At 47.5% G+C, this 14,067-nt stretch overlaps 2 protein-coding genes across 2 annotated transcripts; one reads left to right on the top strand and one right to left on the bottom strand.

Annotated features, from left to right (window-relative positions):
• LOC309348991 (fucolectin-like) lies at positions 1–6,833 on the bottom strand. The gene is made up of 4 exons (XM_081874838.1): positions 6,695–6,833; positions 4,268–4,359; positions 2,454–2,745; positions 1–226 (listed from the first exon to the last, which is right to left on the bottom strand). The coding sequence occupies exons 2-4, from the start codon at positions 4,356–4,358 to the stop codon at positions 67–69; spliced, it is 543 nt and encodes a 180-aa protein (XP_081730964.1). The 5' UTR covers position 4,359; positions 6,695–6,833; the 3' UTR covers positions 1–66.
• Positions 6,834–8,713: 1,880 nt separating this feature from the next.
• On the top strand, positions 8,714–13,820 carry LOC309348263 (fucolectin-like). Its single transcript, XM_081873308.1, has 4 exons — positions 8,714–8,791; positions 9,578–9,669; positions 11,250–11,541; positions 13,529–13,820. The coding sequence occupies exons 2-4, from the start codon at positions 9,579–9,581 to the stop codon at positions 13,686–13,688; spliced, it is 543 nt and encodes a 180-aa protein (XP_081729434.1). The 5' UTR covers positions 8,714–8,791; position 9,578; the 3' UTR covers positions 13,689–13,820.
• Positions 13,821–14,067: the final 247 nt, after the last annotated feature.

Raw genomic sequence — 14,067 nt, 5'->3', positions numbered from 1 at the left:
TGGATATTTATTGGAGAGTCAACATGGGTTCAACTAAATCAGTCCCCCCACCCCCTCTAGTAATCCCTAACACTGATCACCCAGCTTTGTCCCATAGACCTCCACCTCACACAGCGTCAGGGTGGCTGCATCTCCCGGGAGGTTCACGCTGACATAGCGGCCTTTGAGCCAGTGGCAGTTGAGGCTACTGAAGGAGCCACGTCTGGTGTCGGTGATGTTCCCACAGCTGCAAAGAGAAAAGGGAGGTCAGCCACATCTTTGTCTTGATGCCTTGCACAGCACTGGGCTCACAAAACCATCCATAGCTGCACTGGAAGAGCCCTGAAGCCACCTAGGCCAGCATCCTGTATTCACAGTGGCCAACCAGGTGCCCCAATGGAAGTCCACAAGTGGGACTTCAGAGCAGCAGGGCTCTCCCCACTCCCTGGAGTCCCAGGAACTAGTATACACCTCTGACCGTGGAGGGAGAACATACCCAGACTCGGAATCAGAGGGGTCTCAGTCTGCACTGGATCCTTTGCCTCAGGCATCACCTGAACCAAGTCTGGGGCCTGATCCTGAAGAGTCCCAGTCTAGGTGCCCCTGCAACAAACACCAGCTGGGCCAAGTCAGGGGTCTGAGCCTGGCCTGGCTCCAGATGCGGGGATGACCTCATTGCCTTCAGCTGGGCCATCACTTCCAGCTGCTCCACTACCAGTTGGGTCAGGGGAGGCTGAGGCGGCCTCTGGGTCTAGTAACCCACCAACGTCTCCCGAGCTGCAGAGACTGAGGTCTGAGAGATGGAGAGACCTGAGTACTCGCAGGAGGAGTGCTTGCCTTCAGGCGAAACAGGGAGGTGAGTCGCCGGGGGATCAGGACCGGCCACTACCCCAACAAAGCTAAAAGGCTGTCGGACCCCAATCCAGGTTGTGGAAGCAACATTGCTGTATGCTAGATCCTGCCTGAGAATCCTGTGCCTGTCCTTGCCTGGTTTCCTGCCTCGTGTCCTGCCCTGACCCTGTCGGACTGACTCCCAGCGGAACCTTCGGATTCTGGACTGGTCCTGGACCGTGTTTCACGGGTTACCCCTGGGCCCAGCACAGCCATCCAAGATGGTGGGGGTCATGATTTCTTATGGGAACAGACTTACAGCTTGAAGCTCAGAAGTGAGCTTCTGTCGGCTGCCTTTCCAAAGCAGCCAGAAGCTTATTAGCCATCTTGGTGCTGGAAAGTGGGCAGCTCAACTGTGGAGTTGGGAGAGTAAGCAGAAGACCAGAGAAGAGGTGACCAGAATGTGGAAAAGTTTTAATATAGGAGAGAAGAAACATGATTCGGCAACAAACACTTAGTGACTGGACTGAGGAGGAATGGTATAGATGTAGAGCAGTGGTTTGCAGAAGGTCATAGCTCAGAGGCTGCAGAGGGGAGAAGCTGGGAAATATTAGGAGAGCAGCAGGAAGAAGAATCACCATGGGAGACACAGCTGACAGACTCAGTGTCCTTGGAAAGCATTCCTGACCCCTCCCCTTTCTCCCAGGACCAGGCGTGCATTGAGAGTAGTAGAACAGAAAACTCAGAGGCTGAAAGCAGAGATCAGCCAGCGCAAGGATGGTGTAGAATAGGAGGGACTGAGGGGGTTGGAGTTTACTCAGAGCAACGCCATTATCTAAGAGAGACCGCGTTCCTTCTTCTCTCTCTGTGAATATTGAATAAACCACTTGCTAAGAACTCTTCTTGTTCATCTGCTTCTTGGCTGACACCGTGGAAGGGATCAGATTCCCTGAAGTCTGTCACAAACTTAATATACAACACGATAATCTTTATTGTCATTGCCCCATACAGAACAACGAAATTGAAAAAATCTACATAAGACATTCAAAACCAACAAGCCTGCTATCCCAGCTATCCCAGCCTGGTTAACCCCCTAAAAACTCTGATACCCCATAACGAAATACAATATACTCCCATAGAGACTACCTTACACTGTGTTTGAAACCAAAATCGCCTTTGGATAGAAACTGTTTATCAGGCGGCTAGTCCTAGTCTTTATAACCCTGGACCTTCTTCCAGAAGGCAGAAGCTGAAAGAGATCATTTCCGGGGTGCGCACTATCCTGCGCTATCTCTGCCGCTTTCTTATGGCACCTGGAAGCATAGATTTGATCCAAGGTGGGAAGAGGGCACCCAATTATTCTCTCTGCAGTCTTTACAACCCTGGACAGCATTGTTTTTCCCCAAACCACACACATAGACCCTAAGTTAATACACTCTCCACAGTACAATGGTAAAATGCCATCAACAGATCCTTTGGGAGATTATTTTTCCGGAGGATTCTTCAAAGATGTGCAGGATCCACTTTTCTGCTACTCTCCCTTCTCCTCAATTATGAATGGGGGGGGGGAGGAACTACAAGTGATCTTGAGGGATGCAGTTGCTGCAGAGCAGGTGGGGAGCGAAGAGGCAACTGGTACTTACAGGGGGTTGGACTTTCCATGGTCTCCCACAGAGTCTCCCACGCGGATCTCGGCTCCCAGGAGTCTCTCGCTGCAGCAGTCCTCGCGGTTCTTCACCACCACAGTGGAGATGGCAAACTGCTCGCCCAGGTCCACGTGCCACCATGGTTCTTTTTCAGTGGTGGTGTGGGTGCAGGAGCCATGGAAGAAGTTCCCGTCACAATTCCCGTCTATGGCTTTGCTTGCTGATGGAATAATTGGATGTGAGTAGATGGAGGACTGACAGGCTGGGCGGCCTCTGGCCAGGTTGTGAGCTGGAGAAACAGCGTGGTGGAAAGAAGATGGGGAAGAGAAGGAAGAACATGACTAGAGGAACAGCATTCCGTGGGTTTACTGAGCTTGTAACTGCAGCAAAAAGAGAAATGAGATTTACAGAACCGTAGAGTTGTGTTGTTGTCTGGCACAACTTGTTTTTGCAAAACCCATGCTGGGTCTTAGTAATCACAGTATCCTTTTCTAAGTGCTCACAGATGGGCTGTGGAATTATCTGTTCTAGGACCTTTCCTGGTATTGATGTCAAGCTCACTGGTCGGTAGTTACCTAGGTCTTCCTTTCCCCACTTGTCAAAGATGGGGACAAAATTTGCTAGCCTTCAGTCTGCAAGGACCTCACCTCTTCTACCAGCTCCATCTGGTACGCAGGATGAGACCCTCCCTGCCCACAGACAATCTCACCAGAGTGGTGCATGCTCTGGTAATCTCCTGCTTGGACTACTGCAATGCGTTCTACGTGGGGCTACCTTTGAAGGTGACCCAGAAACTACAACTAATCCAGAATGCGGCAGCTAGACTGGGGACTGGGAACAGTCGCCGAGACCACATAACACCGGTCTTGAAAGACCTACACTGGCTCCCAGTACTTTTCCAAGCACAATTCAAAGTGTTGGTGCTGACCTTAACAGCCCTAAACGGCCTCAAAGGCCCAGTAGACTTGAAGGAGAGTCTCCACCCCCATCGTTCTGCCCGGACACTGAGGTCCAGCTCCGGGGGCCTTCTGGCGGTTCCCTCCCTGTGAGAAGCCAAGTTACAGGGAACCAGGCAGAGGGCCTTCTCGGTGGTGGCGCCTGCCCTGTGGAATGCCCTCCCATCAGCTTTCAAGGAAATAGACAACTATATGACTTTTAGAAGACATCTGAAGGCATGATGTGGAATTAGCAGGGGGTGGAATTGTTCTCCCATCATGGCTTGTCAGGTCAAAACTTAGGTTCCCCCTTCAGGCTTTGCTATGGATCATGGGGAAATGATACCAAATCACCGCCCACTGGGTAAGATGATGCCCAGGATTTCATTGTCACAAAGCAGCTTAGAGGCCATTGGTTTCTGCAGAAATAAGAGTGCCCTATGGACACGGGTGGCGCTGTGGGTTAAACCACTGAGCCTAGGACCTGCCGATCAGAAGGTTGGCGGTTCGAATCCCCACGACGGGGTGAGCTCCCGTTGCTCGGTCCCAGCTCCTGCCAACCTAGCAGTTTGAAAGCACGTTAAAGTGCAAGTAGATAAATAGGTACCGCTCTGGCAGGAAGGTAAACGGCGTTTCTATGCGCTGCTCTGGTTCACCAGAAGCGGCTCAGTCATGCTGGCCACATGACCCGGAAGCTGTCTGCGGACAAACACCGGCTCCCTCAGCCTATAGAGCGAGATGAGTGCAGCAACCCCAGAGTCGTCTGCGACTGGACCTAATGGTCAGGGGTCCCTTTACCTTTATGGGGATAGGGGGCACCATTTGGCTTTGTCCACAAACCAGTCTCCCTTTCCCTTCCCTTCCCCCAGGTCTTACCAGCACCTCGCAGGTCAGGCTTGCAGCTCTGGGCCTCTGCACATTCTGCCAGGAGCGCCAGGACCAGCAGCCAAATCCAGATGGGAAGCATCCTGCAAGGGAGAAGGACAGATGTCAGTGAGCAGGGAGCCCCTACTGGAGCCATGGGGGTGTGTGTGCTTGGCTCCCCCTTGGCACCATCACAGGATTTTGGTGACAGCCAAGAGTGATGCAGGGGCATTCCGAATCAAGGGCCACGTTAGTCATAATATTCTCCAAAGTGCTGGAGATCCCTAACAGTCAGTTAACAGGATATATATATATATATATATATATATATATATATATATATATATATGCAGGTTTTGGTGTCCTCGGGTGTCTTCCCGTGTAAAAGTTGGGGTGTCTAGGCGACGTTTCGACGAGGTCTCACTCGTCATCTTCAGGCTGGTGCTTTCGGCTTCTTGTTACTGGAACAGAGCAGGATCTCAGTGTTTGAGTTCCTATAAATACTGTAGAGGGGGTGTGGTGTATAGCCTCCAATGTTCTGGGCAGAGAGGAAGTTCCCAGGCTAGTGTGCCTTTTCTTCTTTTGTTCCTTAATTACTTGAGAGATATCTTGAGTGATTTCTTGAGTGATATCCTGAGTACCACTTAGGTGGGTCATTAGGTGTGGATTAGTTGTTAAAGTCTTTGTGTCTTGACCTCTTGAACTTTGTGAAGAGTTTTCCTGAGAAGATGGCTGTACTGTACTTAGTTGTGCTCTGGCTTGGCTTCGTGTATAGGGGCGAGCTGTGGTTTTGTGGCTTGTGTCAGCCAGATCTGTGTAGGGATTGCAGGGGGGTGCAGCATCCGGAGGTGCCACCATGGATTGGCTACTGGATGGTGTCTGTAATTCATCTGTGGAGAGGGTCTGGGTTTGGGTCTGGTGTGGTTGATTGGTGTTGGCGTTCTGTGTGCCTCTGGATCTGGTGTCAGTTTTTGTGGGGAGGGCTAATTTCCAGATGTCTGGCAAGCGGGATGTGTCGTCACGCTTGTTCATGTTGTGAGGGTGTTTCTCTATCTCGATGGCTTCCATGATTATTCTCTTGTGGTGATGTTCCGTGTTAAAGAGCAATTTGGAATCTGCAAAATTAATTTCGTGTCCTGTTTCTTTCATGTGTTGGAAAAGAGAGGAAGTTTTTTCTTCTTTTTTGACGGCATTCTTGTGTTCTGCGATACGTGCATTTATTCGTCTGTTTGTTTGTCCAATGTACGTGGCTGGGCAGACTTTGCAGGGTATTTCATAGATCCCTTGGTTTTCCAACTGGATTTTATCAGAAACCCCAAGGATAAAATCCAGTTGGAAAACCAAGGGATCTATGAAATACCCTGCAAAGTCTGCCCAGCCACGTACATTGGACAAACAAACAGACGAATAAATGCACGTATCGCAGAACACAAGAATGCCGTCAAAAAAGAAGAAAAAACTTCCTCTCTTTTCCAACACATGAAAGAAACAGGACACGAAATTAATTTTGCAGATTCCAAATTGCTCTTTAACACGGAACATCACCACAAGAGAATAATCATGGAAGCCATCGAGATAGAGAAACACCCTCACAACATGAACAAGCGTGACGACACATCCCGCTTGCCAGACATCTGGAAATTAGCCCTCCCCACAAAAACTGACACCAGATCCAGAGGCACACAGAACGCCAACACCAATCAACCACACCAGACCCAAACCCAGACCCTCTCCACAGATGAATTACAGACACCATCCAGTAGCCAATCCATGGTGGCACCTCCGGATGCTGCACCCCCCTGCAATCCCTACACAGATCTGGCTGACACAAGCCACAAAACCACAGCTCGCCCCTATACACGAAGCCAAGCCAGAGCACAACTAAGTACAGTACAGCCATCTTCTCAGGAAAACTCTTCACAAAGTTCAAGAGGTCAAGACACAAAGACTTTAACAACTAATCCACACCTAATGACCCACCTAAGTGGTACTCAGGATATCACTCAAGAAATCACTCAAGATATCTCTCAAGTAATTAAGGAACAAAAGAAGAAAAGGCACACTAGCCTGGGAACTTCCTCTCTGCCCAGAACATTGGAGGCTATACACCACACCCCCTCTACAGTATTTATAGGAACTCAAACACTGAGATCCTGCTCTGTTCCAGTAACAAGAAGCCGAAAGCACCAGCCTGAAGATGACGAGTGAAACCTCGTCGAAACGTCGCCTAGACACCCCAACTTTTACACGGGAAGACACCCGAGGACACCAAAACCTGCATTCCTGTACCCGTGAAAATCTACGAAAGCAAATATATATATATATATATATAGCATTAGATCTACCCAATAAGGATCAGGCCCTTCTTTTTTTGCAGAGGGGGTGGGGTAGGAAGTTCTAGGCTTCAATAATCACATCCAGTGGGTTTTTTCAACTTACCTTGCCTCTCTTTCTCGGGGTCTGCAGAAGTGTCTGTTGCTCTTAGTGGGAGAGGAGACACAGGTTCTTCCCCCCAAACTGGAACTGAGACTTCCCTGCTTCCAGAGGAGTCCCGCACCTCCAGGTTTTATCCCCTTCCCAATGGACAGCGCTTGCCTGACGTGGCTCAACCTGCCCAATCAGAAAGGTGGTGACACCAGGATCTAGGGATCAAGATCAGGTTTTGACATCCTTCATCTGAGCTGGGTCTGAGTGGGCTTGTGTGGTTTCTGACTCTCTCCCAAGAGGAAATAACGGCACCTCCTTGGCAGGAGATGGTTTTAGAAGAAGACATCCTCATTCCATTTATCCCATTTAGAGGTCAGATGGGTGCCAAACTGAGCGCTGATACTGGCAGGTCCCAACCACATCAGCCAAGCTCCAAAATGAACACTTTGTGGTCAGCCTTGTGGAAGGAGAATGAGTTGTTTTGAACTTCTACCACTCCATGGCTCACCTTAATGTTCTCTTGGCAGTTGCATCAGCATCACCTTGGATCCCTCACTACCTTAGACTGGAAATGGCTCTAGGGCTGCTCTGAGAGACTCCACATCTCTCGACAGGCAGAGTTCTTGACCTTGGGCGAGGTGGAGATGTATTGCACAAAGTCGGAAGTCTTACGTTAGAGATCAGCTGTCTGTATAAGCTTCATTAATATGTAACCCTGAAATTTTGGATCCCCTCTAAACTGACACCAAAGTTTTGTGCTCGTTTTGTGTCATTTTGTACCCCAGACCTGTATTTTGCACCTCCCTCAAACTGAGCAATTGATAATCCAATGGGAAGCCATAGGTATCTGCCCCCAAACCCAACACTGCCCGGTTCACTGCAAACTGGTGCCAAACTTTTGCAATCATTTCAGACCCTTCCGCGTCACAAACCCCACTCCCAAAATGATACTAAAAACTGGGTCCCTAGTTCATGCCGCTGTTAACTGCACTCAAATCCCACATTGTGCAACTGACTCCAAGCAGCGCCCAATTTCTGCATTTGTTTTGCAATGTTTTGGAGCACAAACTGCATGTTTTGCATTGCCCTTTAAAAAGCACAGTAAGTGATACATCAAACCCGGGAACGGTATCTGTCCAGAGGTCTCCCACAGGTAGGTAGCCATGTTGATCTGACGCAGTCAAAACAAATAAAAAATTGTCCAGTAGCACCTTAGAGACCAACTAAGTTTGTTCTGGGTATAAGCTTTGCCCCCCCCCCATTTTATTTATTTATTAACGTTCTTATGTTACATAAGCACACATTGTCATATTATAATAAGCCCTGTAATGTGATATGACAATGTGTAACATAAGAACGTTAATTTCCAACATGTATACAAAGTATGCATGTATACAAAGTTTATATACAAAGACAAAAAGCTATTCCAAAATCATATATGTACCAACACTACGGACTTCCTGTCAATCCCCTTGTATATTCCTTTTTTACAAATGAATGTACTCTTATTATTGTATATTTCTTTACATTTTATCTAATACATTCCCATATCAGTATGTACCCTTAATCTTATTTCTCAACTCAATTTCTCTCCAACGTCAATCGAATGCTAGCATAGATAGCGAACCTTTACTGTATTTTTGAACATCTATCTTATATCTATCCCAGGGTGGTATGAATTTAAAACAGCTCATTCTCCCTCCTAAAGGTTAGGAACCACTGCTGATGTGGTTGTGACCTGCCAGTATCAGTACTCAGTTTGGCACCGTCTGTTCTCTAAATGGGATAAATGGAATGAGGATATCCTCTTATAGGCCAAGGAGGTGCCTTTATTTCCTCTTGGGAGAGAGTCAGAAACCACAGAAGCCCACTCAGATGAGAACTGCCAAGAGCTGATCTTGATTCTCTACATCCTAGTGTCAACATCTTCCCAATTGGCTGGGTTGTTCTAAGCCAGGTGAAGGCTGCCCATTTCAAAGGGGATAAAACCTGGAGGTGCAGGACTCCTTTGGAAGCAGGGAGGTCCCAGGTTTCGGACGAGAACCCGTGGTTGCGACCCACCAAGAAAGGCAGGAGACCCTGCTGCTGAGCCCAAGAAAGAGAGCCAAGGTAAGCCGAGAAAACCCATTGGATGTGATCTCTGAAGCCTAGAAAATCCCCCCAGATCTGGAATTGGCATATCTGAAACTATATTTTTAATTTTCAAAAGTCTATTAAAAGTTCATTAGGGATCTCCATCAGTTTAAAGAAGGGCATTCTCACGGCTGCATGGCCTTTCATCAACCTGGATTTATTATTACTAATAATAATAATTCAGTTACAGATAGGTAGCCATGTTGGTCTGCCATAGTCAAAACAAAACAAATTCCTTCCAGTAGCACCTTAAAGACCAACTAAGTCAGTTCTTGGTATGAGCTTTCGTGTGCATGCATGGTATCTGAAGAAGTGTGCATGCACACGAAAGCTCATACCAAGAACTGACTTAGTTGGTCTTTAAGGTGCTACTGGAAGGAATTTGTTTTGTTTTTAATAATAATTCATTCATTTTCAATTTTTCTGTTTTCCCATCATACATTGTTTCTGTACAGACTTCCCAGCACAGCATTCCATGGAATTCATAATATACCTAATTTTGCTGCATATCTGTTAATTTATCCCCTTCTAATCCATCGTTGTGGATTATAGAATTAGCCCTACTTGTAGATTGATTTTACTATCGTATTTTCCCACTCACTCCTTATCTGTTTTTCGTCCCTGATCCTTATTTTGGCTGCCATGTTCTGCAAATTCTGTCAGTTCCTGCAGCCCAATAGATAGACTTTCCTCCATCTGAACATGATCCCCCCCCCTTGTCCAGCCTGGTCTCCCACTTACGGCCATCTCCCTCCCTTGCAGGATGCTGCTCACCTGGACTTGCCTGCTGGCTCTGATGTTCCTGGCAGGGCAGGGGGAGGCCCAGAGCTGCAAGCCTGGCCTGCAAGGCATTGGTAAGACATGGGGGAAGGGGGGGGGAAAGGGTGGCCAGTCTGTGAGCAAAGCCAAGTGGTTTTTCCAAGTGCACTCTTCTTCCCCCCCTTTTTTTTTGTATATAAATTTTTTATTAGTTTTTTAACATATCATTTTCAACAGTAATTAAACATAGTTTTACATTTTATTCAAATGACTTCCATCAATCCTGCCTGAAAATTTTCCAATCTAATCTCTTAGTATTATCTTCCCTATTACATTTCAAACTCATAACCAATGTCTCTATCTTTTCTTACTTTGTAACACTTTGTATAGTCCTCCTTACAAAACTTCTTGTAGTCCGTCCTACTAGCGTAATTTGTTGGTTACAATTGCTCTTCAAATAATTCATATACTTCTTCCAATCTTCTGTAAATCTCTGGTCCCACAGGTTTCGAATCCTTCCCGTCATTTTGTCCATTTCTGCATAGTCCATTAATTTCATCTGCCATTCTTCTTTCATCAGAATTTCTTCTTGTTTCCATTTCTGGGCTAACAATACCCTTGCTGCAGTTGTAGCATATAGAAACAATTTAACATCTTGCCTATTAGTGTCCTGGCCTATAATACCAAGTAAAAATGCTTCTGGTTGTTTTTTTAAAAAATGTATATTTCAACATCTTTTTCATCTCATTAAATATCATTTCCCAGAAGTTCTTTAGTTTTTTACATTCCCACCACATATGATAAAATGTTCCTTCTTTTTCTGGTTTTTCCAAGTGCACTCTTATTCCTCCCCAAACCAGTGGCCCAAAAGTTTTGTGACAGTGGAAACAAGGGCGCCATCTTATTCAGTGGATAGGAGTGTTGCATTTTCCCATGATCCATGGCAAAGCCTGACGGGTGAACCAAACCCTGGACACATGCAGTTTCTGGACCAATTGCAAGCGAAGCCCCACATGGGGTGTGCATGAATCACAGTGGCCAAGCTGTCCCTGTCCAAGAAAGGGCACAGTTGGTGTATCAGCCTAAGGGGATAATGAGTGCTTAGAATCATATAACTGTAGAGTTGGAAGGGCAGGAATCTCAGCTAAAGCATCCATGGCAGATAGCCATCCAACCTCTGCTTAAAAACCTCCAAGGAAGGCGCGTCCACAACCTCTCGAGGGAGACCGTATCACTGATTCCCCTCTCACCACAGAGGTAATCTGAGGCTCCAGTGAAAAAGATGGATCTAGGAGCTCCAAAAGAACTCCACATCTCATTCTTCACAACCCCATTCAGAGCTGGTAAAAGTCCCCAACGTCTGGACCTGGGAACTGCTCACCAGGAAAGAGATTATTGATTAGTTAGGTGGGTGTTGTGTTTTGTTTTTGAAAACCACTTGGAGGTTTTATTACAGTCAAATGCAATTTTGTAAAAAACAAAACCAAACAGAATGAGATTCATTCTCAATTTATTGCTGCTGCTGTTAACCTACTGATAATATGAAAGAAACATAGAAGCATCTGGGTAGCCACTGGGTGAACATGGGCCCCTCTGGCCAGATCCAGCGGCTGCAGGTCTCTTCTTAAGTTGATATTTCTCTTCCCATCGTCTTTCCACCATGCTGTGACTCCAGTCCGCAACTTGGCCAGCGGCCGGCCAGCCTGCCAGTCCTCCATCATCTCACATCCACTTGTTCCATCAGCAAACAAAGCCGTAGACGGGAACTGTGACGGGGACTTCGCTCACGCCTCCTGCACCCTCACCAAGTTTGAGAAAGAGCCATGGTGGCATGTAGACTTGGGGGAGCAGTATGCCATCACCGCCGTGCTGCTAAAAGGCTGTCTGCACTGCTGGTGCGAGAGCCTCCAGGGAGCCGAGATCCATGTGGGAAATTCCATTGCTGACCATGGCAAGTCGAACCCCCTGTAAGTTCCCATTGCCTCTCCCCTCCCCCCTCGTCCTTCAGCCAAGGCATTACAGGAGACAGGAGACGGATTCGTTCACTTGTAGCTCCTTTGTTCTATTCCCAATCAGGGTGGGGGGAGCAAGGGGAAGTGGATTCTGCCCATATTTCAAGACCTGCTTCTGTGTGGAATGGCACGTGCTAAGTCCTGCTCCTGGGTGGAATGACCTCTCTGACTTCTTCATTTGGATGCTTCATTGAAGTCTCAAGTTTAATAAGGCCAAGACTGAACTTCTCATCTTTCCTCCCCTCCCTCTTCTTTCACTCTCCCTCTTCCCTGACACTCCTGCCTTCTTCATCAAGCATGAAGCCAGGCTTTCTCTTTGACTGTTCTCCATCCTTCCTCCTGCACCACATTTTTAGTTTGTTGCGAGATGATGTCTCTTCTCTCATAAACTCATGACAAAAGATTTTCCACAATCTGTTGACTTCCTACTTTGAGTCCTTCAACCTCCTCCTCTCTGGTCACCCCCAATGGTGGGCTTCCTCTCGGCCCTGTAGATGTTGTTGAACTACAACTCCCATCATCCCTGACTATTGATCATGCTGGCTGATGGGACTGATGTCCAACAATATCAAGAGGACCGCAGGTTAGATACCTTAACATACAGTAGTTGGGTCTGTGGGCTTTTGATCAAGCAGCGCTTGCCTTAACATTTGGGGTAAACCATGCATGGGTCATATGACATCAAGCATCAAATTTAAGCATTATGTTCAGATCAGGGTTAATTAAGAGAAGCACTAAGCACAACAGCACCAAGATCAGAGATAGGCTTATATCCAGTCTGAGCACTGTGGTTTTTAGCACTAAGATTGGAGACTAGCCTCTGCCTGCTCTTTGACAGTCACCTTTCAAGAACCAAGTAGCTTTTCCTCTTATGCCCAATCTTAGCGCTGTGGGACCACAGCTCTAAGATTGGAGATAAGACTTCACCCTGCCTTTAAGAGGCAGCAAGCAGAGGCTTATCTCTGATCTTAGCATGGAAGCCTCACAGCACTAACATCAGAGAGAAGCAGATGTCTGCTCCTACAGATCATTTTGGGACAACCACATCCATATCACGTCATGTCAGATGATACTGGGTGCAAAAGTCTGTTGTCTCCAGTAGTGCTATATTTCAGTTGTGGTGGCCTGTGGCTTAAAATAATAGCAGTTCATTCACTCATCTCCAGTCTAAGGGTCCCAGTACTAAGATCAGAGACAAGCTCACATCCAGTCTCAGTGATACGGTGCTTTGTGCTATTACTGGTGCCCAGGGAGGCTGTTTTGCTGGCTGACTTTAAAAGGCTGGTGCTTAACAGATCAGAGAGATGTCCCTACCTGCTCTTTGGTATGAGCATGACATGTCTCCATTCTGAGAGCTGTGGCCTCACAGCACTAAGATCTGTGCTAATTCTCCGCCTGCTCTTAAAAGGCAGCAGACGGAAGCTTTTAGCTGACATTTGCACTGCAAATTGAGGCATGGAAGTCCCGTCCCCCCACAAGAAATAGTGAGTTCCACCAACATGGATGGTTTCAAAGGAGGATTGGACCAGTTCGTGGAGGATACTCTCCATGAGTTCTGTCCCTACTTGCCTGGTCCAGTCTAGATAGTATGAGTCCCTGACACCTCTGCTATTGGGTTCCTTGGAGCGTTTGCACATACAGTGGACGCTCGGGTTGTGAACGTGATCCGTGTGGGATGCACGTTCGCAACCCGCATCTGCACATGCACGGGTTGCAATTTGGCACTTCTGCGCATGCGCAAAGCATGATTTAGCAATTCTGTGCATACGCGGCTGCCAAAACCCGGAAGTAACCCGTTCCGCTACTTCCGGGTTTCGGCAGTCCTCAACCCAAAAAAACGCAACCTGGAGTGTCTGTAACCCAAGGTATGATTGTACGTGTGTAGACAGAGTTATTTTGAATGGCTTCCACCCCAAGGCTGACCTCCCTTTTCTCTCTGCAGCTGTGGAAACATTACAGACCCCATACGTGGTTCCATCAGTACCATCTTCTGCCAACAGCTCAAGGGCCGCTACGTAAGCGTGAATCTCCCTGGACGCAAAGCTGCCCTGACCCTGTGTGAGCTGGAGGTCTATGGGACAAAGTCGGGTGCTAAGTGTTAGGAATCGCCAGCCACGTGCTTTTGGGTGGGGGGCAGAGCAGATTGAATCTCCCGCTCTCCAATAAAAATACTTTGAGTAGGCTCTGTTTGTCTCTCCCGTTTGTTCATCAGGCCTTCAGATCCAAGAGGGTCTGTGATTTTGCCTGTGCCAGAGAGCAGGCTGAACGGCCCCTTCTGGGGCTGCAAGTCCTGTCTGCATATCAATGAATTCTGCTCTACGAGGATGAAGGTGCGGAAATTCCCTCTGCGAGCAACATTATGAAGTGGCTGCACCCCACAGTTGTCATTCGTTGGGGTGAGGTAGATAGGGTTGCCATAGGATTGGTTTTCTCCAGACATATCTGGGATTCCAAGGACGAAATTACCACCCAGGGGAAAAA

Source organism: Podarcis erhardii, assembly GCF_964252035.2.
Source record: "Podarcis erhardii genome assembly, chromosome: 8".
NCBI lineage: Eukaryota > Metazoa > Chordata > Lepidosauria > Squamata > Lacertidae > Podarcis > Podarcis erhardii.
The sequence above is the reverse complement of the archived record's forward strand: the minus strand, read 5'-3'. Positions and strand labels throughout refer to the sequence as shown.